This window comes from Microtus pennsylvanicus, chromosome 10, assembly GCF_037038515.1.
Source record: "Microtus pennsylvanicus isolate mMicPen1 chromosome 10, mMicPen1.hap1, whole genome shotgun sequence".
NCBI classification, from domain to species: domain Eukaryota; kingdom Metazoa; phylum Chordata; class Mammalia; order Rodentia; family Cricetidae; genus Microtus; species Microtus pennsylvanicus.
In genome coordinates, this window is record NC_134588.1 from 25,988,273 (window position 1) to 26,011,006 (window position 22,734).

A 22,734-nucleotide genomic window follows, 5' to 3' on the forward strand; every position below is an offset into this window, starting at 1 on the left:
AACTCCAGTTCCTTAAACTGCAAGAAGCAGTCCAAATGTCTAGGAATGAACTCAAACTGGACTATAGAAGGATTTCTGGTGGTTAAATAAAAGCCAGCGTTCCTTAGGAGTTTGTGAAGCTGGTTCCCCTCTACCTCTCTGACAGAAGGGATATATGGTTTGTGGTGCCTATTAGCATGTCATAGCATATGCTGGCCTCCAGGCTCCCTCAGTATCACAAGTACTTGTTACACATTCCAAAGTCCATGCTAGCTAGCCCTCACCCTTCTCACTTCCTCCCCTACCCTAAAATCCCTCCAGCTCACAGGCGTCCTTCCCCCAGCGACTCTTTCTCCTTATAACCCTGCTATTCTTACTGTTTTTAATTTTCTATCTTTCTGCAGCTCTCTGCTCCTGCTTCTCTCCTCATGATTTTTTGTTCTCCCTCTGCTGCTACTCCCTCCTCTCTCATAGATAGGCCTGACCATGTCCAGACCGCTGGCCGTGTCTGGTCTATTCTTTTCTTTTTCTGATCTAGACTTTTCCAGATGCCTCTCTCTTCAACCCCCCTCCCCAATTATCACTTCATATCTACAATAAAAAAAATCTTCTTATTAGTCAGGCAATGGTGGTGCATGCCTTTAATCCCAGCACTTGGGAGACAGAAGCTGACAGATCTCTATGAGTTTGAGGCCAGCCTGGTCTACAGAGTGAGTTCCAGGATAGCCAGGGTTACACAGAGAAACCCTGTGACTCAAACAAACAAACAAACAATTAAAACAAAAATCAAACAAACTAATAAAAACACCTTCTTCTTAGCCATACCACGGAGTGGTCATTTTGTCAGTTTATACAAATGATAGCAAAGACAGTCGTTGACAAACAATAGGCATTCTAGCATCCAGTGTAAGCATACTATCATTGGGGAGGTTGAGAGCACAGACAAGTCAGGGTTCAGATTTCCCCAGCTCACTCTGTCCATCCCACAGTTAACCCTTGTGGGGCATGCGGGAGCCTTTGTCTGCCTTTCCAAACACAAGAATCTCTAGTCTGCCTCTTCCTGTCAGTTTACTAATCACCCACCCACAGCATGTCAGCCTCCTCCACTCTCAGGGATATAGGGAAGGTAACTGTCACGGAGAGAAAGGGCCATGTTATGGTGTGCCCAATGCTGTGTTCTAAATGATGACAACGAAATGTCATCAATATCGGAGAGACAGGGCCATGTTGTGTGCCCAATACTGTGTCCCGGAAGATGACTAAGAAATGTCATCAATATCGCTATCCCAAAGAAACGCGAAGTTTAGGTAGGAAGACAAAGGTACTTATGATTGTTGAAGAGGAATTAAGAGCCAATTGTTTGTCCAAGACTGTCTTTTGATTTTTTTTTTTTTTTTTGTATAAACTGACAATGTGGCTGCTCCATGGGTTGGTTAAGAGGAAGTTTTTTTGTTGTAGATTCGAGAGAGACAGAGACAGAGACAGAGAAGGTGCACAGACGGGGATGGGAACCCGGGAGTTCTTAGCAATGAGGAAGCACCATTCATGCATGTATTCATTAATTCAACAGAATTTGCAATGGTTTCTGCAGACGGGAAGCAGCCAGGTGCTACAGAAGAACTTCATCTCACTTGGTTCTTCTCTTTCAGCATCTCATAGAAGTCAACCTGAATGGCACAGCCCCCCTGGAAGCCACCAGCAATGAAGCTCTTCGTGTTCGCCATCCTGCTCGCTGTCCTCCCAGGTGGGTTTGCTGTCCCAGCTCCCCAGATCGCACTCTTTTCCCCGAGACTCCTTGTTCCTAGGATCCAACTCCATGGAGACCCTGACATCAGAGTCATCCCCAGCGATGTCCCTCACAGGGTGTGTATCCCTATGAGACACAGTCACCCACAGCAATGCAGAAAAGACATGTCTAAAAATGGGTTTTGATAGCATTGGAAATCAAAGACAGGGATGAGAATTCCCGATTTTAAGACAAGGAATCTGATAGAGAGTCCTCTCTGGAGACTAAAAAATAAAAATAAGAAAGACTTTGAACTCCAAACCAAACATCTTTTCTGAATTGTATGATTTGGGAAAAATCAACTAAATTAACTAATTTTCCCGGCCCTTAATGTTTTTAGTATAAAAAAAGAAGGAAATAGTCTACCAAGGGAAATTATATAGTAAATGCAAAAACACAATATCCTGAAAAGTAGTGTAAGAGGCCATTAGTTTGTCATTCACCGTCCTTAAAAAAAGATTTTTGTTAATGAGTTACCGTAGTGGAATTCAAGACCACCAGGAAAGATTAAAGACTCAATTCAGACTATAATTAGCCAAATTTATTGTTTCTGCTGGCAGGGCAGCTCTCTCTAAGCAAATCAGAAATGGGCTGCACCTGAGCAGATGGGGGAACGAGTTTTAAAGGCCAGGCCACAATTACTCCATTTCTGCAGAATTTACAACTGCAAAAGATTGCCCCTCCCCCCCACCCCCGCCCCCCCATGAGGAACTGTTGCCCTCCCCTCCCCCGCAGCTACATGAGAAACTGCCCTTCCCCATGCCCACAGTGATAAGTATGTTTACAGAAGCCAGAACAAGTTGTTAATCATTGCACAACAGTTACACAGCTTAGGGGAGGGGACAAGGGGTCAGAGCTTTTAGGAATTTAGGTCAGAGGCCAAGAGCTACAAAAGTGGGTTCCTGGTACAAAATGAAATTTTCTTAGCCACCATATTCCCCACTGGCTTTAGATCATAGATTCAAACCATTGACCCTTGCTGAATCAATTTTTTTAAATAGAGTTGGTTCTCTAATGTATGTTAGCAACCAATTTAAAGTTCAAAGGCTGATCATAACTCCAAGGAGCGGTAAAAGGTTCAGCTAAGGCGGTCAAGGGTGGTAAGCCATGGTTAGAGAAAATGGATGGATACCAATTAGAGGCCTCATCATGTTCTGATCTTGCATCTAGGTTTTCCTGGATCATGTTTAATGTTTCTGAGATAACTCCCTAGCTGTTGGCATCAAATCAGCATGTTTCACATCCGACGGCACGAATCTCATCCCCGACAGTTTTGTCAAAACCATTTCTGTTAGGGAATCTACTTGTTTTTCAAGTTGTCCTACAGCATCATCGAGATGTTGTACGCCCTGGTCACCTCTATTATTTAGAGCTTTGAAAGTCTAATCTTGAGGAATTAAAGGTGCCGATCCCTTCTGTCACTAGGAGGGGTATAACTATAGCCGAGTTACTATTCTTTTTCTTCTAACTAGACCCTGGCCCTCATGGCGGGAGTGTCCTTCATCCATAAGCAATTGTTTTCTACTCTCCTCTCTAGTCAACATACCTTCCTCGGGAAGGATATAGGTTAGAATACAGAGATTCCCTTCCTATGTCCCGAATTCTGGATGCTCCGCTGTTACACATCTAGCGAGGCCAAATGTGCGGGCCCACCATGTCCCGAAAGGAGCCAGAAAGTGCATTCTCATATATTCAGACTTCATTGGTGTACACGTGAATACTAACTACAGGATTGGCCATAAAGGGAAGCTGAATCGCTATAAGTTGAAGAGATTAAACAATTTGGAGGCTCCTTGGAGGTCTCCTAGGGAGCGCTTACTTCCTCTGGGTCGCAGTTTAAATTCTCAGATTGGGTAGTAGTCGAGACAATAGAGAGATTGACCCCTGTCCCCACATAAAAAGGAGGCCTAGAGTCAAGGAAAGGCCAATATTCATTTCCCAGGTTAGAGAGGGTTTGGTTTAATCAAGCTGTGTAGTAACCTTACGGTCTCAAGCTCAGGGTTACCTTTGGGAGATGAAGTTGTTTTGTGTATTTTTGTATCCGGGCTTAGGTTGAGTCTATTACCCCTCCCGGTTGAGACTGAAGGCTGGTTTATTTCCATGGGTGGAGTGGTTCAAGGGGAGAGGAAGACGGGAAGAGGACACACCCTAGTCTTTGGTTAAGGCATCTAGCTTTTACCTGGGCCTATAGGGCTAACTTGGAGGGGTGTTAACCCTAACTCTTTCTCATAGAGAGAACTCCACAGCCCACTGAAACTCTTGATGTCAAGCTGGAAACCCCCGGGATGGACTCTTAAGCCAGGGCTGTGTGCTCAGTTCTTTACAGTTCACAGCTTTCCCACAAGAGGAGCTTTACTTCCTATGGGTGAACCCTCGGGGAGGGATTTCTCACTCAAAAAGGATTACAGGTCTAGGTGCCTAATACCTTTTCTCGGGCAAACTCAGCCTCACAGTTTGGATCAGTACAATGATAATCTCCTTTTTGCTGACGTCAGTCTGTTGGCCCATCAGCTGGACATATATGGAAAAGGATTTCATATATTATATTTTTATCACATCCTGGAATGACCATGATGTTGCCTTCAACATACGGCATCTTAGGAGTGAGTAGTCCCGATACTTTTTATCAGACTGGATAGATAGTCCGCAAACAGGTCATAGAGATCAACTCTAAACACAGGCTGGGAGGCAGCATTTTGTAGAACATACATTATTTTTCTTCAGTCTGACCATGGGTTTAATTTGCATGGTTCTCAGGACAACTCCCAGTCCCAAACCTTAACATTTTCAGTAGTCCAAGCATAGAAGACACTTGTCATGATTCCCGGCATTAGTGTCAGTCTGATTCCGAGATGCCGATGAACCGCACCTTAAGGGGGACCTAGTGATCTCCCCTTAACTCTCCGCTTGTCACCTTCCTTTGGCTAGTCATGTTCACCTTAAAGTAGGAGCGATGGCTCCAAACCTCAGTCCCTGCTACCTTGATGACCATGGGTGTTGTCAAGATCGCTGGGTACAGCCCTTTCCAGGAAAGTTCCAGGGTTCTGCTGGGCAAGCGGTGAATCCACACCAAGTGCCCAGGTTGGAACCTGTGCTTCTGTTCAGTCAAAAGCAGTGTCGGCGGTGAGGGTGATCGACAACTCTGGGTTCTCAGGTGCTTTGCAGCAATGCCTGTTAGGGCTGAGGAAGGAAGCTTTAGATATTTCAATGGTCTGTAAGCTTCCCTTTGCAGGAATAAGCTGAGGCTGCCGTTAAATATTATTTCAAATGGTGTAGCTTGTCCCGGTAGGGGGCGCACCTGATCCTAAAGAGAAGGGCTGGAGGCAGCTCTAGTCACCAGCTTTTTGCCAGTTTCTGCCCAGAACTATTTAGTATTTCTGTAATAGTCGCATTAGCTCTTTCTCCCTGTCCTGAGCTCTGGGACCTGTAGTGGAAACATAATCTCCAATGTATTCCTAGTGTTTTTACTGCTTGCTGAAAGACTTTGGCCATGAAGGCCTGCTCATTGGTAGACCCCAAAGAGGAAAGGAGGTTTTGTGAGAGAAGGGATGAACCCCAAGGCTTCTGGTAGGAGGGGACATCTGTCTGGAAGCATCCACCAGGCCTCTGTCTCAGTTGGCCCCTACTGTCTGGCCCAGTTTTCTTCCTCGCAGGTGTATGCATATGGGGGGGCCAATGGCTGCGGTGGCCCCGCTGACTTTGTGGCTCCCGTTCTTGCTGTGGCATTGGCAAATCTGTTGCCTCTGGTTTCTACCAAATCCCGTTTGATGTTCCGGGAAATGGATAACAGCAAGCTTCTCTGACAGCCAAGAAGCTTCTAGGAGAGCAGAGATCTCCCCCTGGTTTTTGATCTTCTTCTCTGTAGAGGTCAGCAGGCCGTGTTCCTGGACAAAGCACCACCGACGTGTGCAGTGGCAAAGGCGTATCAGCTTTCGGCACAGATATCGACAGCTCGGCTATTTCCCCATCTTAGTGCCTGAGTCAAGGCTATCCGTTCTGCTTTTTGGGCTGATGACCTTTGGGGCAGAGATTGTGCCCAGATAGTGACGCTTTTGGGAGTGTCACTAAAGCCCCTCCTGCTCACCTGAACCTGTCTCGTACATAGCTGCTCCCATTGGTGAATAAGGTCACATCTGCCTTCCCAAGGGGCTGGTCTCGGGGATCTAGTTGTCCACACTGCAGGTGGTCAGTGACCTGGGCACAGGCAAGGACCGGCTGTTCTTCAGGGTCCAGCAGGAGGGATTCTGGGTTTAGCACAGCAGACGTGAGAATTTGAGGCTAAGTGCATTTTTGGAGTGCCTGCTAAGAAGGGAGGTGTATGTTTGACATCCTGTGTCAGAGGCGCCTAGAAGGAGCATCTCGATGGAGTGGGGACAACCAACCCCTTCCTGTCCCATGGTTAGTTCATCAGTTTCCTTTAACAATAGCACTGGGGCAGCAGTGGCCCAGATGCCAGCTGGCTATCCTGCGGTCACAGGGTCTAGGCATTCAGACCAACAGGCCGTCTCTAGGGCCCCAAGGGTTGAGTCATACTCCTTTTGCTACCCCATGTCACCCACCCACAAGTGGAAGGGGTTGTCAGTGTCAGATAGTCTGAGTGCAGGGGCTGACACCAGTCTTCCTTGAGTGTTTGGAATTTCTCCTTTTCTTTGCCCTCCCAGCTCACAGGGCTGCTTCCTCCTAGGCTCTGACATAACCATTGTGCTATTTCAGCAAAATTGGGTGTCCCCAGTGTTAGGAATATTTCCTAATACGAGCTCCCTGACGACGCAAAAATTCCCAATCAAGCCAAATCAAAACAAGCCAAATTAAGAAATATCCAGGTTTAATGGGAGATCTGTGTTCTCGGGTGGCCCCAAGGAGGAAACCGGGAAGCCACAGGAACGTGACCCCTGGGAGGAAGAAAAGGAGACCACCTGTTTTTCTTTCGGGGGATCACTTAAGTACCCCATCACCAGGGAGGAGTCAGGACCTGGCCTGCTGGGATTTGAAGTCCAGACCAGGCCTGGGGGCTGGGATAGATGCGAGGGACTGGGACCTAAGCTCCCAACCTAACACCCAGTCTGCAGTATCCAACTGTACCCAGGAATTCTCTCACCTACCTCTTGTTCTGTGGCTCTGAGATATTCAGGATAGCTTGGATCCTAGTTGATGACAGGGTTCTCCTGTTGCCGCCCCCAAAGCAATACATTACCCAGATAAATTACTTTATGGGAGCACAATTGGGCCTTTTTGCAGACACGTAGTAGCCCAGCAGCTGAAGCGTTTTGAGATGTCCCTCTGCGGCTTTTTGGTACTCTTCCAGGGTATGTGCTTCAGTGACCTCATCTGCATACTGCAAGAGGCTAGGACATTCAGGTGTCCTTGCAGGTGCCCAAGCAAGTCCATGCTAAGAGCTTCATCAGAGATCAGGGGAGTTCTTAAACCCCTGTGGATAGTCTAGTCCAGGGCAACTGGCTGCTAAACCCTGACTCAGGGTCTCTCCACTCAAAGGCAAATGTAGGTGGCTCTCATGTGCTGAAAGCAGAGAAAAAAGACACCTTTCAGGTCTAAGACAGTGTGCACAGTTCATCCTTGAGGCAACAGACAGAGCAAAGTGTACAGAATGGGTGTCCTCTGGGGATGATTTCCGGTCTCCCTTTAAGATCTAAACAGAATGGCAGTCTTTGATGCCTGCCTTAATGACAGAGCAGTGTTCTGAAGCGTGTTTCAGGGAAATCCCTGCATCTCTAAGGCAACTGATGTGCTTTCTGGTGCCTGCCTTAGCGTCTTTCAAAATAGGGTGCTGCTTTTACTTATAGACCAGGCTGAGCTCAAGAGCTGAGCAGCAGCTCATGGCCAGTGTGAGGCCAGTCCAGGGCAGCAGGTTTCCGCCCACACTCCGGGGAAATATTAGCATCCATCAATCCCATTAGGAGTATCTCACCTCTTCCCAGATCCTCATTACTCTTTTCTGTCATTTTATATCCTTCTGATAATGAGCAAGTCACCAGAATTACTGTGTATGGACTCCTGAGGTCTAAAGTGGCTTTATTCTCATTGACCATGATGGTACCAACTTTGCTCGACAAGTCGCTACCAATCAGGAGGTGCAGAAAATCTGGTTTACCAAGGAGAGAATGAGTCACAGTACCTTGCCCAAGGTCCACTTCTCGGGTGGTGGCTCAAATGTAGGTGCTAGTCCTGTGGTCCCTTGGATGGTGATTCCTTCTCAGTGGGGGAGGGGGGTAGGGGTTGGTATCCACTAGGAACCAGAGAGCTCTGCCCCATGCTTTTCCTGTGATCATGGGTTCCTGGGGGCTCAATGGTATGGAGTCCTAACCCCATCAATCTCATCCTGTTATAGTGAGGATTTGCCCCTCCTCTCTGTCTGCAATGAGGGCATTCATCTTTTCCCCAATGTCTCTTTTCTCTACAATTGCACATTGGTCCTTCTCTAACATGGATGGAAGCTGATTTGGCCACCTGGGGTGCTTTTGGTTTTTATCAGTCTCTTCTCTACCATGGCCATTTTATTATCTGGCCAGTCTTCTGTTTTTCTTCTCATCTGGATCTCTATTGTTTTCTGAGCTATTCCTAACCACTGTGACCTATTCATTCCTTCACACCCTTCTAATTTCTGTCACTTCCTGTGAATATTAGGGGATGGTTGGCGACAGAAGCAGCATCACTAACCTGCTGGTTTTCTAGGACATCTAGATCTATGAAGATAAATTCCCAGTAAGCCTCTCAGAGGTGTTCCAAGAACCAGGAGATTCATAATTTCCCCCAACTACCCCAGATACCTTTGAGAGATAAGTTGGGGCTCCTACTCTCGTTACATTCACTAGGGCCTGGTAATAGGTGTCTAGTGCTGCCTTGACATTGGTCAATGTTGGGATCCCAGTTTGGCAAAGTTGAGGGCATTATTCACTCAACCCTTTCTTCAGCATTTGCCCTGGTTACTATGGACCAATCACAGCCTTCCTAGGCACAGTCATGATTATATCCCTCTCCTTAATAGTAAAAAGGAGACCTTGAAGTTGCCTGCAATCATCCCAGATGGGCTGGTGGGTAAAGAAAAGAGTTTCCAACAGACCAATGAGGGGCTGAGGCACTTCAGAGAAGGGAGGGTTCTAAGTCCTCCTGTTATACAGGTGACTGGTCAAGAGAGGAACAAAAACTAGAGAAGGAGGTCTGGGTCTCTCCTCTCCAAAAACTCTTTGTGCCAGTGGGGGCTGGAACCCACTAGGGGTGCCTTCCTAAGAGGGAACGCAGCTGGGGTCTTGTTTAGCTGAGGTGGAGACTAACTCAACCCACCCAAAATATGTGAAGGGAATGGCAGGTCCAGGTAGATCATTGAGACAGTGTGGCCTGGCCCTCTCAGATACAGTCAGATCCTGAACTGGCTGGATGCATGGGGAAGATTCTCCTCCTTCACACAGGCCAGTCCAGAGAGTCCAGGCATTTTACTTAGGATTCTACACAGCCTTTGATTTATTGACTTGGAAACTAAAACAGAAGAACTTTGTTTAAGGGCACAACATTCCTGCCATAGAAGGGGTTTGAGAAGGAAGAGGAAGAACCAGCAATCAATATAAGAAAACTGGTCTGGGTGGGTAGGGTTCTCTCTAGGAAATTAGGGGGTTGACAGACCCTACCTTTGGCCACCCCACATGCAAAGATGGGCATTCAAGTTCACACAGAATGCAGAGCTCTGGAGATGACATCTTAACTCCATATCTGCCTCATGGACATCCTAGACGTACTGCACATGCAGCTCAGGGAAGACTTGGCTGTGTGCTCTCAACTTCTCCTTTCTGTAACAAAACTCATAAGCACACCAGAAAACACAAATTCACCAAATGCAAACAATGTAAGAAGACAAAACATTCACATAGTCCGAGGAGTCAGACACAGAAGTACGCTGGTCACCTTAATTCATACGCCAAAGCCCCAAGGGTACAGGAGGACATCTCCTCTGTCCCTGAAGACTGAGTCTACAGTCACATTAAATCTCCTCCTCTATGTCTCCCAAGATGTCAGGACTTCCCAGAACAGTTCACTCATCAATACTGTCTTGAGTACACACTACCCAGTAACCCTTACTTTTGTTTCAATGTGCAAATTTGCAGTGATCACAGTCTGAGACACCCCTGGACCTTCGAGTCCACAGAAGTCCTTGCCCCATCTAAGGTTGTATGTCGCCGGGCCTCCCAGTTGTGGTACTTGCCCCCAACTAGGGCCTACCCTGACTAATGACTACTTAATTTGTGGCAGCCATGGGCTCTTGATGTGCCTGAGTCTCCAAGTCTACCTCCACTTGCCCCCACTTGGAGCCTATCCTGGATCCCTGGCCCTGAGTCTGGGGTATTTCAGAATCTCGCTGGGGCCTCCAAGAATGTCATGGAGTTTGAGGCCCCTGGGAAATACCACAGACTCAATTGCAGAAATAATTAGCCAAAATTATTATTTCTGCTAGCAGGGCTGGTATCTCTAAGCCAAATCAGAAGTGTGCCATACATGAACAGATGGGGGAAGGATTTTAAGAGTGAACACCACAATTATCCACTTCTGCAGAATTTATAGCTACATGAGAAACTGCCATTCCCCATCCCATAGCAATAAGCATGTTTAAAGAAGCCAGAGCAAACTGTTAATCATTTCATAACAATTACACAATTTAAGGGAGGAGATAAGGGGTCAGAGCTTTTAGGAATTTAGGTCAGAGGCTAACAGCCCTAAAGTGGATGACTGGTACAAAATGAAATTTACTTACCCACCACATTACAATTAAAATGGAGCCAAATTATGATTAAGCAACCATTTTATTTCATACAATGTTGTGTGGCTGTTGTATCATGTAAATAGCCAGGGAGTACACATTAATTAGAAAATTGCATTCCTCCAGATGAGAATCGTTTCAGCCCACTTGACCTCTCTCCATTCTTAAAACTCTTGTCTTCTGTTCCCACAGCGGTCATCACAAAAAGCCCCATATTCGGTCCCCAGGATGTAAGCAGCGTGGTAGGTAACTCGGTGTCCATCACATGCTACTACCCAGCCACCTCTGTCAACCGACACACCCGGAAGTACTGGTGCCGGAAAGGAGCCAGCGGCCAATGCACAACCCTCATTTCTTCAAACGGCTTCATCTCCACGGAGTATGCAGGCAGAGCCCAGCTCATCAACTTCCCAGAGAATAATACATTTGTGATCAACATTGCGCAGCTCACCCAGGATGACACTGGGAGCTACAAATGTGGCCTGGGCACCAGTAACCAACCCCTGTTCTTCGATGTCAGCCTGGAGGTCAGCCAAGGTAAGAATCCCAGGCTCCCTGGGAGGAAAATAGTTTAAATCAATTCAGGTACAATGACGGAGTTTATCCAAGGAAGATACCTCCTGACACGAAGTCAAAAATCTCCTCCCTCCTGAGGCAAAGGCCTCTTTTTTCATAGTAGAACATCAAGACATGTGGGGCATATCTGGGGAGATGGGTGAAACTTTCTTCCGGATCTCTAACAAACATCTTAGGCTTAGATGGGTGCCAGGAGAACAGCTTTTGTTGTATTTGATAGAATTGAGACGTGATGCCAGGTTCAAAGGAAACTCCCTTTCCCCAAATTCTGGAGGACAGACAAAAGCCCTCATTCCTCAGGAACTTATGAAGCCAGTTCCCTTCTGCTAAAGGAGCTATTTCCCTTACAGCTGACGGAAGGGACAACTGGCTATTTGAGGTGCCTATTAGCATACTAAAACCCATGCTGGCCTCCAGGCTCCCTCAGCATCAGGAGTACCTGCTATTCATTTATTCTTCCTGACTTTCCCCTACCCTAAACTGCTACAGCTCAGGGGCCTCCCTACCACAGCTCCTCATTTCTCCTTATACCCTGCTGTCTGGACTATGCTCCCACCTTTGACTCACACTTTCTTTGCTCCCACCCCACCCCTTACCATACTCCCCCTTCTCTCCTAGTCTGATGGCCATGTTTAGTCTACCACTTTCTCTCCATCCTCTGGACTCTCTCTGATGCCTCTGGCTGTACTCTCCCTCCTGTTCACAATTAAAACCTTCTACTTAACTGTAGATAGTTCCAGTAGAATTATCATGATCAATTAGATTATTTTTTTAACTGAAGTCTTGGCCCCTGAAGAGACTGGCTACTAAACAACCTCACTGTAACTGAAAGAGAGGAAGAAAAAAGGGTTTCTGATAAGAGTTGGTCCATCAGTGAGGGCACCTCTGATTGTCCAAGGAGAGTTAAAAGAGAAAACTCGAGGGAGGAAATTCACAGGGGCTCTGAGGGTATGCCTTGCTCTTTGGAATGCATGTGCCATTAACTCTATCCTAAACAAGAAGGTTGTTCCTGGAGAGTCACAATACCACATCCCTAAGAGATGAGGAGCATGCACAGCGGACCCCATCTAGATACCCAGAAGACTACCACAGGACTGGGAACGCAGGCTCCCATAAATATGACCAATAGCAGACACTGCTCCTTAAGGCAACTCAGAATATTTGGACTATTATTTTTGGACAATTCATGTTCAAGTCTGATTGTTTCTACACATGTTAATTTAGCACCTACCAGAAACAGATGTTGTGGTCAATCACAGCAAAGAGGGAAAATGTAAAAAAAAAAAAATGTCTCTACCCCGTTGGAGAAGGCCACTTGTTGGTTCCTGGCTGCCCAGCTATCTTAGACCAGAAATAATCACACAGAAACTGTATTAATTAAATCACTGCTTGGCCCATTAGCTCTAGCTTCTTACTGGCTAACTCTTTTATTAATTTAACCCATTTCTATTCATCTGTATATCACCACATGGCTGTCGCTTACTGGGTAAAGTTCCCAGCATCTTTCTCTGGAGGCTCCATGGCTTCTCTCTAACTCCGCCTTCCTCCTCCTATGCTATAGGCCAAGCCAGTTTCTTTATTCATTAACCAATAAAAGCAACCATAGACAGAATGACCTCCCACACCACCACCCTCCAATCTATAGAGGTAGAGCCTAGACTGGATATGATGACTGATAAAGATGTCCGGGAGGACACAGAGAAGGGAGAAATTAGTTCAAGCTTAGAGAAACCCTTCCCGAGGAGATGGAAATCAGGCAGGGCCCTGGAAGAGGGAACCTGGATGGGTGATTGCTGACTTCGCTTATGAGTCATAGCCAACACTTCTACTACAAAAGATAGGGTAATGAGAGAACACATAATTTCATTTAACCAAGTTGGTTTTTAAGTTTTATCTATTTATGTTATGTGTATGAGTGTTTTGTCTGCATACATTTTCTGTGCACCACATGTGTTCCTGGTGCCTCAGAGGCCAGAAGATGTGTCCGATCCTGTGGGACTGGAGTTGCAGATGGTTGTGAGTCACTAGGAATGTGGATGCTAGGAATTGAACTCTGATCCTCTGGAAGAGCAGCCGGTGTTCTTAATTGCTGATCCATCTCTCCAGTCCCCATTTATTGAAGTTTTACAATCATAAGAACCTTCACAAAGACCATGCAAAGATCTTGTTCCTATGCAACCTTTATGTTGAGTGCCATGAAGCGGGGGTAGCCATACAGAGATGAGACAGGACAAGACAGGTATGAACTACTGGTATTAGACTGAGTGAAAACCCCAGCAAGACTCATCTGTTAAAATTCTCCTTGGCCCCTCAACTATGGAGCTTCCTTTGTGCTCAGTTGTTACAAAGAAAAATGGGAGGTTAAAGTAATATGTTTAGGATTTGTGGGTGGCTAGGATAAAGGAGTTATGGTTTCTATAGTCTGCCCTGGAAAAGAGGTTCTGGTTTCTATGGTTTACTTTTGGGAATCATGGCATGCAAAACAAATGGGCAGGAGAAAATCAAAGTAAAACCTTTGCTTCAGAGGCCTTTGTTTTGGCATCATTGTAGAAACTCCAACAGAAAAATTCTGACAGTGTTCCTCTAGGGAGGAGGCCATTCTAGGTCATTGGCCCACCCAGAAACCTTGCTAGGAATAAAAAATGACCCTATTTTACAAAGCAAAAGTTATAATTTACCCCTGTCCTTCATTCCTCAGTTCCTGAGTTCCCAGAGGACACTCATGTCTACACAGAGGACCTGGGCAGAACTGTGAAGATCGAGTGTCCTTTCAAAACGGCGAACTCTCCTAAGAAGAAATCCTTGTGTAAGAAGACAGGTCAGACCTGTGAACTTGTCATTGACTCTAATAAGAATGAGAACCTCAACTATAAGGGCAGAGTAGAACTTAAACTGGCCGGCGGGACTGGCGCGTCAAAATTCATTGTCACCATTACTAACCTAAGACGCAGTGATACTGGGTTGTATGTCTGCCAGGCTGGGGAAGGTTCTAATGCTGACATAAAGAACGCTGACCTCCAGGTGCTAGAGCCTGAGCCAGAGCTGGTTTATAGAGATCTGAGAGCCTCTGCGACTTTTGACTGTGCGTTGGGCAGTGAGGTGGCAGATTTGCCCAAATACCTGTGCCGGATGAACAAGGAAACTTGTGATGTCATCATCAACACCAAGGGGCAGAGGGATTCAGCCTTTGAGGGCAGGATCCTGCTAACCCCCAAGGACGACAATGGCCATTTCAGTGTGTTGATCACAGGCCTGAGGAAGGAAGATGAAGGCCACTACCTGTGTGGAGCCAGTGACTCTGGCCTGCCTCAAGAAGGCTGGCCCATCCAGGCCTGGCAAGTCTTTGTCAATAAAGGTGAGAGCCTCCAAAAGGCAAGCAAGATGGGGTGGCATGGGATGGTAGATTAGAGAGTAGCTTAATTATCTGATATACTCACTGATGTTCACATAAGTCATGGTATCTCCTTGCTGGAGAGTCTTGAACTAAGTGGGAGACAGTTCAGGAGAGTTAGAATATGCAACCTCTGCCTTAAACAAGTTCCCAAATATTCTTCTGCATTATCAAGGGCCTGGTGATGGTTATCCCTGGGTAACAAGAATAAGGAAAGTAGAGGCCCTGCTGGAGGTTTGACTGGTAGATGGGATTCAGTACCATAATACCCCCATGTCCCCTTCCCAGCCCACCCAACCCTAGAGCAAGTTGGGCACCAAAACCCTCATACTCACATAAGAGAACACTGGCGTACCATGACCTTAACGCTTTGAGGAAAGGCAATACCCCAGCATCTAAATGTTCTACTCCCACAGCTCAAGGAGATGTTTGTTATTTGGCACAATATGCCTCAGCAGCTACAACTCCGTGAGCTGTCAACAAAGCAGAATGATTCAACCCATGCTTCCTCTCACCCTGGAGCATAGTGCACAGACTGACCCTCATGAGAAACAACAAGCCAGTACTGGGCATTCAAAGTACCTGTCCTTATGGCCTTTCTTTAAGGGGACTATGTACCATTTTCCGTTCCCAACTCTGGGTCTTCATCAACATCCCTGACATAGTCAGTCACCAAGGGTTCCCCTGGACCTCTGCATTAGTTCTTGAAGAGGACTCTTGGGGTCTTTATTAAATCATACCATATTGTTTTGATTTCTATTTTAAAGTATACCTATTCCAAATGAATTTTCTTAATTTAGGTACAATATATCTAGCTATTTTATAGAGTATGCTAAGAAACAAATTTAAAGATTATGTAGAGGGAGATTTTAGAAGAAGCCAAAGGAAAGAGGCCAATATTCTCTCTTAAATGTCATTCATTCCCTCCTGAGAATGAGGTGGAAAGAGAGGGATGAGATACCCACACTGAAGTCACTGGAGTCTGGCCCCCAGACTCTGGCTACAGACTCAGGCATAAACACAATGTTTTTTCATTCTCTGAGGAGAAGGAAGTGATTTTTCTAACCTTTCCTCTCTCCATGGTGGATGTCATGGGCAGAAAAGTTGCCTGGGACACCCAAGGTTATTTGGGTGCTTCTGTCCATTCACACCGTTCCACCTGTCCTTCCAGAGTCTACAATGCCCACTACTCGCACTGTGGTGAAGGGTGTCACAGGAGGCTCCGTGGCCATTACCTGTCCCTACAACCCCAAGGACAGCGGCAGCCTCAAGGCCTGGTGTCGCTGGGAAGCAGATGGAAACGGGCGTTGCCCGGTGCTCGTGGAGAGCCACGGGACAGTGAATGAAGGGTACGAGGGCCGACTGGCACTGTTTGATCAGCCAGGCGATGGCACCTACACTATCATCCTCAACCAGCTCACCACCCAGGATGCCGGCTTCTACTGGTGTCTCACGGATGGTGACTCTCGTTGGAGAACCACGGTAGAACTCCAGGTTTCTGAAGGTGAGAGATGACGTGGAGGTGGGAGGCCAAAGACCATTCCAGCAGCAGCATCCCCTAGATATCTTTCCCACTATGCCACCTCCTTCCACGCTGGTGTAGGAAGGACCTACTTGTCCAGAGGTCCCATTTCCATACCCACGACCAGCAACCCATATTCTTTCAATCAGCACTTGCAACACTTCCTGATAACAAATATTGACCTCCTTTGCTGGAGATAGATGTCCCCTGAAGTAAGCTATTGCGCATGTCTTGATGCTAAGCCTAGAAAAAATAAGTAAAGGAAAGTAAGGGAAGCCAAGAGAAGTGAGCGAACAAAGCTGTATTTCTATATCAAACTCTGGGCTGATACAGTGGCATCAATAGTCATTCTATTCGCATTTCATCTGCTTCCTATATATTCAGAAAAGTGCGTCACAGTGCTGTCTTCAGGGGCAATGCACGTGACACACCGAAACTGCCACTTTCACTCCCCTGTAGCATCCCCAAGTCTCAATGTCCCTGTCTGTTTGCCAGCTCCGGGGAAGCCAAACCTCGAGGTGACGCCACAGAATGTGGAAGCTGTGCTAGGAGAGACCCTCACGCTCGACTGCCACTATCCCTGTAAACTCTACTCCCACGATAAATATTGGTGCAAGTGGAGCAACGGGGGCTGCCACACCCTGTCTAGCCAAGCTCGCCAGTCCTCTGTGAGCTGTGACCCGCACAACCAGCTCGTCGCCCTGACCCTGAATCCAGTTGAGAAGGAAGATGAAGGCTGGTACTGGTGTGGGGTGAAGCAAGGCCAGACCTATGGAGAGACTACAGCCATCTACATAGCAGTTGAAGGTAAGACAGGGGGTGAGTCTCCAAGGGCAGCCAGTGCCTGCACCCACAGCACCCCATGCCAGGACTTACCAAACGTCCCTGACTAGAAGCTTCTCCATCAGGAATAACCCCTGGGTTTTGCCATAAGAGGGAAGGATTAGCGAAGCAGACAGTAAGAGCTTTTCTGTTTAATCTCAGTAGCAAGACAATCCTCACAGGTGCCTCTCACAGCAGAGGGAAGCCCCCTCCCCATCCAGAATCCTACACAACAATTTCAGAGTCCCATCCGTGTAAGTCTGTTCTCCAAAGATGGTCAGGGACCTACATCCGGATCGAGAACACTAAGGCACAACACTGAGAGTTTAGCTTGGGTTAGGGCGGGTGCTCAGCATGCTCAATGCCCTGGGTTCAATTCCTGACACCAAAGGAACAAAAGGGGGTGGGGAACAATTAATGCAAGCTCATCTAGTAAATTCTTATTCCCAGCCTCTGTTTAAAATGTCATGAAGCCAGGTGGTAGTGGTGTATATCTTTAATCCCAGCACTCTGGAGGCAGAGGCAGGTGGATCTCTGTCAGTTTGAGGCCAGCCTGGTCTACAGAATTCCAGGATAGTCAGAGCTGTTGCACAGAGAAATCCTGTCATGAACCCTCAAAGAAAAAAAGAAGGGAGGAAGGGAGGGAGGGAGAGATGGAGGGAGGGAGGGACGGAGGGAGAGAGGGAGGGAGGGAGGGAGGGAGGAAGGAAGGAAGGAAGGAAGGAAGGAAGGAAGGAAGGAAGGAAGGAAGGAAGGAAGGAAGAAGTCATATAAGATGTCTTGTATGATGAGAGCCTTTCAGTTCCTGGATATCTCAGGAAGGCTGAGTTCAGCAAGAATGGCTCACTGGATTCCAGCGAAACTGGCTCACTGGAAGTCATCGCTGTGCTACTGCCTGGAGGCAGCCCTAGGGCAGGCTTTGATGCTATGGAAACTCCCTTGTCAGCCTGCTGTCACAGGTGGATCTGCTACCTAGATCCTTGGTGATAGAAACAGACTTGGTAAGAACGGGGTATAGAATTGGACAGAGGTAATTGTGTCGGGGGGCGCAGCAAGAGCAGAAATAGTGTCTGCGATCTAGAACAGGTCTTCACTGCCAAGTCCAGAGCCAGTCCAGAGCCCACCCCAGTAGCTTTGAAGTCTCGCTTTGTGATTTCTCCCTAACCCACAGGCCTAAGAACACAGAGGAAAAGCCATAACCAGCTTTGTTTTGCTCTGCTTCAGGGTCACGCCAAGTCAGCGCAGCAGACGCCAACGCACGAGCGAACGCTGCTCCAGAAGAGGAGGTAGGTGAATTCAGCGCCAGCGAGATCGAGAACAAAGCCGCTCCGGACCCCAGACTTCTGGCAGAGAAGACAGGGAAAGAGAGTGTGGGAGACCAAGTTCAGGACAGCAGAGCGTCGGTGGACGCTGGCAGGTGAGTAGATTCCCCACTTGGAGAACAACGCAGAGGCCAAACCCCAAGTCTGAGCCGCTAGAACCAAGCAGTAGAGTGTGAAGGAGACTAGTAGACAGTCGGTTCTCACAGCCTCGGCTTCTGCTTGCTAGGGGAGAGGAGGCTGCAGATCCCTTCCCCACAGCCAGCGCAGGCCACTTCAATATCTCAAGCCTGGACTATAGAGAAGGCCAGGTCCTTGTATTACTGATTCGGGGCTCAGAGTGGTCCTTAGCAAAAGAGAGTTGAGAACTTCATCAAAAAGACAGAGCAGATAGACTGGGGGTGGGGGAACCTCTAGCTGGGGCAGCCTTCCAGCACACTCTGAGGACCTCCCTCTGGGTGGTGGGCTGACTTCATCCCTCTTGCAGTACTGATGGACAAGGCAGCGGGAGCTCCAAAGTGCTGTTTTCCACCCTGGTGCCTCTGGGTCTCGTGCTGGCAGTGGGTGCTGTGGCTGTGTGGGTGGCAAGAGTCCGACACCGGAAGAATGTAGGTGAGTACCCAGGATGCTCCCCACCCCACCTCCAGTTCAGCGAATTGGTCAATGCGACTCTGGTATAGCCCATTCTATTCCTCCATTTCCTCATGGAGGCAGGGCAACCACCTTTCACAGGGCTGGTTTAAGCTAGAATGGAGCGCTGTGAACTGAGCCACAGATTGGCAAGGGTCCTAGAGTCTTGACTACCCAAGAAAGGGAGTCAGACTATTTTCATTTTGATTTGGAGGTAAGCATCAAAAAGTACCACTCCTTGGTGTCCCTTGGGCTATGGCATGTGGCAGGTCTCAGGAAGAGCAGCACACCCTGCTCTCCCTACCCATGGCCTTACTCCCTCACCGACTCCTCTGCCCAACAGACCGGATGTCACTCAACAGCTACAGGACAGACATTAGCATGGGAGACTTCAGGAACGCCAGCGATTTGGGAGGCAATGACAACATGGGGATCTCTCCAGATACTCACGAGACAGTCCTCGAAGGAAAAGATGGTATGTGTTTGGAGAATACCCAGCCCTTGGGAGAGCAGAACTGGGCCTGTCCCCATCTGGGAAGGAAAGGTGATGGCTAGGGCTAAGGACATTCTCTCTCCATGCAGAAGTCGTGACTACCACTGAGGTTGCCATAGAGCCAGAAGAATCCAAGAAGGCAAAACGGGTAAGGGAGAAGGATACCTCACTGCATGTCAGAGAGTTCAGACTGCAGTTGGACATCAGGACAAATCACCCCCATATGGAGACTAACCCCCAAACAGGGAAGACCATATAAATACCGTATTTGAGAGAACTTTCTGAGAAGGGGACAGACCTTTGGGTGTGACACTTCAGGAACTCAGTTGTAGGCTGTAAACCTGCAGAAAATGTGGTCACAGGAGGAGGGTCACATCTTAACAGTAACAATTGAGTGGGTGGTCTTCCTGAGTTATGGGGGCCTCAGTGCCTTTCCATGGGCCACACAGCCCCCTTTGAAAGCTTCCTCGGGACTATCCTTTGGCCTGAGAGTGGAAGACATTTCTTCATGGTGGGCACCTTGATCATCACTAGAAGCTCTTGTCCACCTCAACCAGTATGAAGAAACCCCAGAAGAAGCAACTCCTGCCGTTGGGTTGCAAGTTATCCTTTCTTGTCTTCCTAAGGTTCCTTATGATGCCCTTTTTTTTCTAATCATGGGGTACTGATACTTTTACTGTATCTGCTCCCCCTCATACCATCAGAGACCCCTGCATTTAGCATGGTCAGGGTGTGGAGTTAGTCCTAGACATGAGTCCCTGCCATACCCTGGCCAGTGCTGCCAAAAAAAAAAAAAAAAACAAAAAAAAAACACCCTACCTCTCTAGGGTGGTAGGGAGAGAAAACACAGGACACCTCGACTGACAATAACCAAAGCCGCATCACCTGTGGACTACAAGGGCATAGCTTTGGGGGACAGTCCCCACCGACAGAGGGTGTTCCACTCCACTTTGCATAAGGGGGTAGTGAGACAGTGGGAGATATTTTTAGAGGCTGCAACTTTCCATTTCTCAAAATGTCGCTCTTCCTGCTGAGCGTGGGGGCTGGACTGAAATGAAAGCAGGGTCTCAGAAGTGGGTATTGCTCCAGCAGAGAGGGCAAACTTCACAAGGACGTCCCTCTTCTTGCCATCTGCTAACGCCTCCCTTATTGCTCCCCAGTCATCCAAGGAGGAAGCTGACCTGGCCTACTCAGCCTTCCTGCTCCAGACCAGCAACATAGCTGCACAGGTCCACGATGGTCCCAGGGACGTCTAGGCAGTGCTGACCACCTACCCCTGCCTGTGACAATCAACCCGAGAATCACCCTGATCCACTCACAGCCTGAACTCACTCGTCTCCTGACCTTTCCCTCCTGTCCTCAGAGGTGTGGTGGTCCCTTCCTTGGTTATCAAAGCCCGGCCTCGCTGCGCCTGTCTGGGAGGTGTGAGGAGTTCCAACCTGCAGCTTTTCTAGGCTAAGGGAATAATTAAGGTGGAAATGAGGAGTCAAACCTGAGAGACATTTCTGAGAGAAGAGGGTTAGGAGTTAGGTAGGGCGCACCTCAGGTGGGAGAGCCATTTGAAGTTTCTTATACTATATGATGGGAGGTCATTGTAACTCTTCTCTCTCCATCCCTCCCTTCATCTCTTCTCCATTCGATAAGACACATCTGAGAGCTTACTAGAATTCAGGCGCCTACTAAACGCTGAGCTCCAGACCACAGCCTTTCTACACACACCACTGGAGAGGCCTCATCTCCTCCCAGAGTCTGACTTTTCACTACTGACATGGCATCAGTACCGGGCATACCTCCTGCCCCGGCACCTGTTAGGGCAACATAAGAAATCCCTGTCGTCTGAGGCGTACGTAAGTCATAAGGGCACCATGGTTTTCAGATGGAAGAGACTATTTCTATGGCATCCGTGAGGTAAACCAATGTCAAACCAGATCTGGCAACTCCTGGCTGTTGACCTTGGATCTGCCTTCAAGACCTCTTCCCTTATTAGAGGGTGAACTTTGGCATGAGGAAATAAGATGAAGTGAGTAAAATGGGCATGGCGGTGTAGACGCGCAAGCCCAGCACTCAAGAGATATAGAAATAGGATCAGAAGTTCAAGGTCATCCTTAGCTAAGTAGGGAGTTTGAGGCCAGCCTGGGATACAATGAAGACCTTGTTTCGAAGCAGAAGAAGGAGGAGGAGAAGAAGAAATGCAAATGGATCTTTCCCCGGTGTCACCTTTCCCCTTCCTGTCACTCACGTGGACCTCAGATAAAGGAACAAATGCTCTCGCCGTCTTGTATTTGGAGAGTTTTGAGCAGACAGGAAGAAGATTGAGCCTGGGAGCAGCTGTTCTTCTAAGAGTCAAATTAAAAGACTGTTTTTCTCTGCACTTCAACCAGCACCTACAGGCTGAAACCAACAAATCAGGAATGTCAATTAATAATTAAAGTCTATGATTGCTACCAAGGAGGCTCAGACTGTGTTTGTCCCCCACACCTCAGCTCCTACTTCAGGTGCCCCAGAATATGTGTCCCTATAAACTCAGTCCCTACGGAGGCTGAGCTGAAGAGGTCTTGAGCATGATGTCTTGGGGACAGGAACAGATATTAAGCAACCTGCTCTTCCTTGAGTGCAATCCTCCTCTGCTCTCCTCTTGGGCTGCCAACTGCAGGACTTGGTCTTAATTCCATGGCCCTGGCTTAGAACAGAGTCTTTGACTCCTTCCCGGGCAAAAGGAGGCAGAGGAAAAGACAAGGAATGGTAGGTCCTTTTCTTTGTGATGTGGGTGTAGTCCTACTTCCCTGGTAATGATAGGAAGTCACCCCAGCAGAGGAATAACTCACTGTATGCTGTACCCCTTGTTAGTAGACATTACATATCTTCATCCCATATGCTTCTCCACTCTGCTTGTGGTATCACTGAAGGGCTCTGCCGGCACCAGGAGACTGAGATTCACTGTCTCCATTAATGTCAATAACCAAACGTTCAAGCCTGGGCTTATTACATAGCCTACCCCATTCCCTGCTCTCAAAGGCCAAGAGAAGACACTAAAACCACAGGCAATGAGTTGTGTTATCAATAGGTGACAGCAAGTGCACCACACACTCTGTCCTGAGGAAGATTCTTACAGGAAGGAAGCTGTGTCACAGGCGGACCTGAACTTTGTTAGGATGGCATTCAACCCGTACAAAAGAATAAAATCAATTGTGAGCTTGATGATGATAAATAGATCGGCAATGACCAACCACTCAGGGAGTGACTTAAATATCTGATGACAAGGAAACCTTTCCTGTGGGTTAAAATCATCTTTTGGAAAGCTGTTACATAATAGTATGGCTATGCACTAATAAGGCCCACCTAGCAGTTCCCCTACCTAGCAGTGCCAAGATGCTTGATATAACCGTGCAGCTTACTTTTTTTTCTTTTTTGATTTTTCGAGACAGGGTTTCTCTGTAGCTTTTGGTTCCTGT

The 22,734-nt window shown here is 47.6% G+C and overlaps 1 protein-coding gene across 1 annotated transcript in view; it reads left to right on the forward strand.

Moving 5' to 3' along the window:
* Positions 1-21,730, forward strand: part of Pigr (polymeric immunoglobulin receptor) — a 28,775-nt gene extending 7,045 nt beyond the window's left edge. The window contains exons 2-11 of the mRNA XM_075987844.1: positions 1,629-1,723; positions 10,722-11,066; positions 13,804-14,460; positions 15,668-16,000; positions 16,514-16,825; positions 18,065-18,257; positions 18,647-18,771; positions 19,133-19,264; positions 19,372-19,430; positions 20,443-21,730. Coding sequence (XP_075843959.1) covers positions 1,651-1,723; positions 10,722-11,066; positions 13,804-14,460; positions 15,668-16,000; positions 16,514-16,825; positions 18,065-18,257; positions 18,647-18,771; positions 19,133-19,264; positions 19,372-19,430; positions 20,443-20,538 — 2,325 coding nt within the window. The 5' untranslated portion in view covers positions 1,629-1,650 and the 3' untranslated portion in view covers positions 20,539-21,730. The remainder of the gene's footprint in view (positions 1-1,628; positions 1,724-10,721; positions 11,067-13,803; positions 14,461-15,667; positions 16,001-16,513; positions 16,826-18,064; positions 18,258-18,646; positions 18,772-19,132; positions 19,265-19,371; positions 19,431-20,442) is intronic.
* Positions 21,731-22,734: the final 1,004 nt, after the last annotated feature.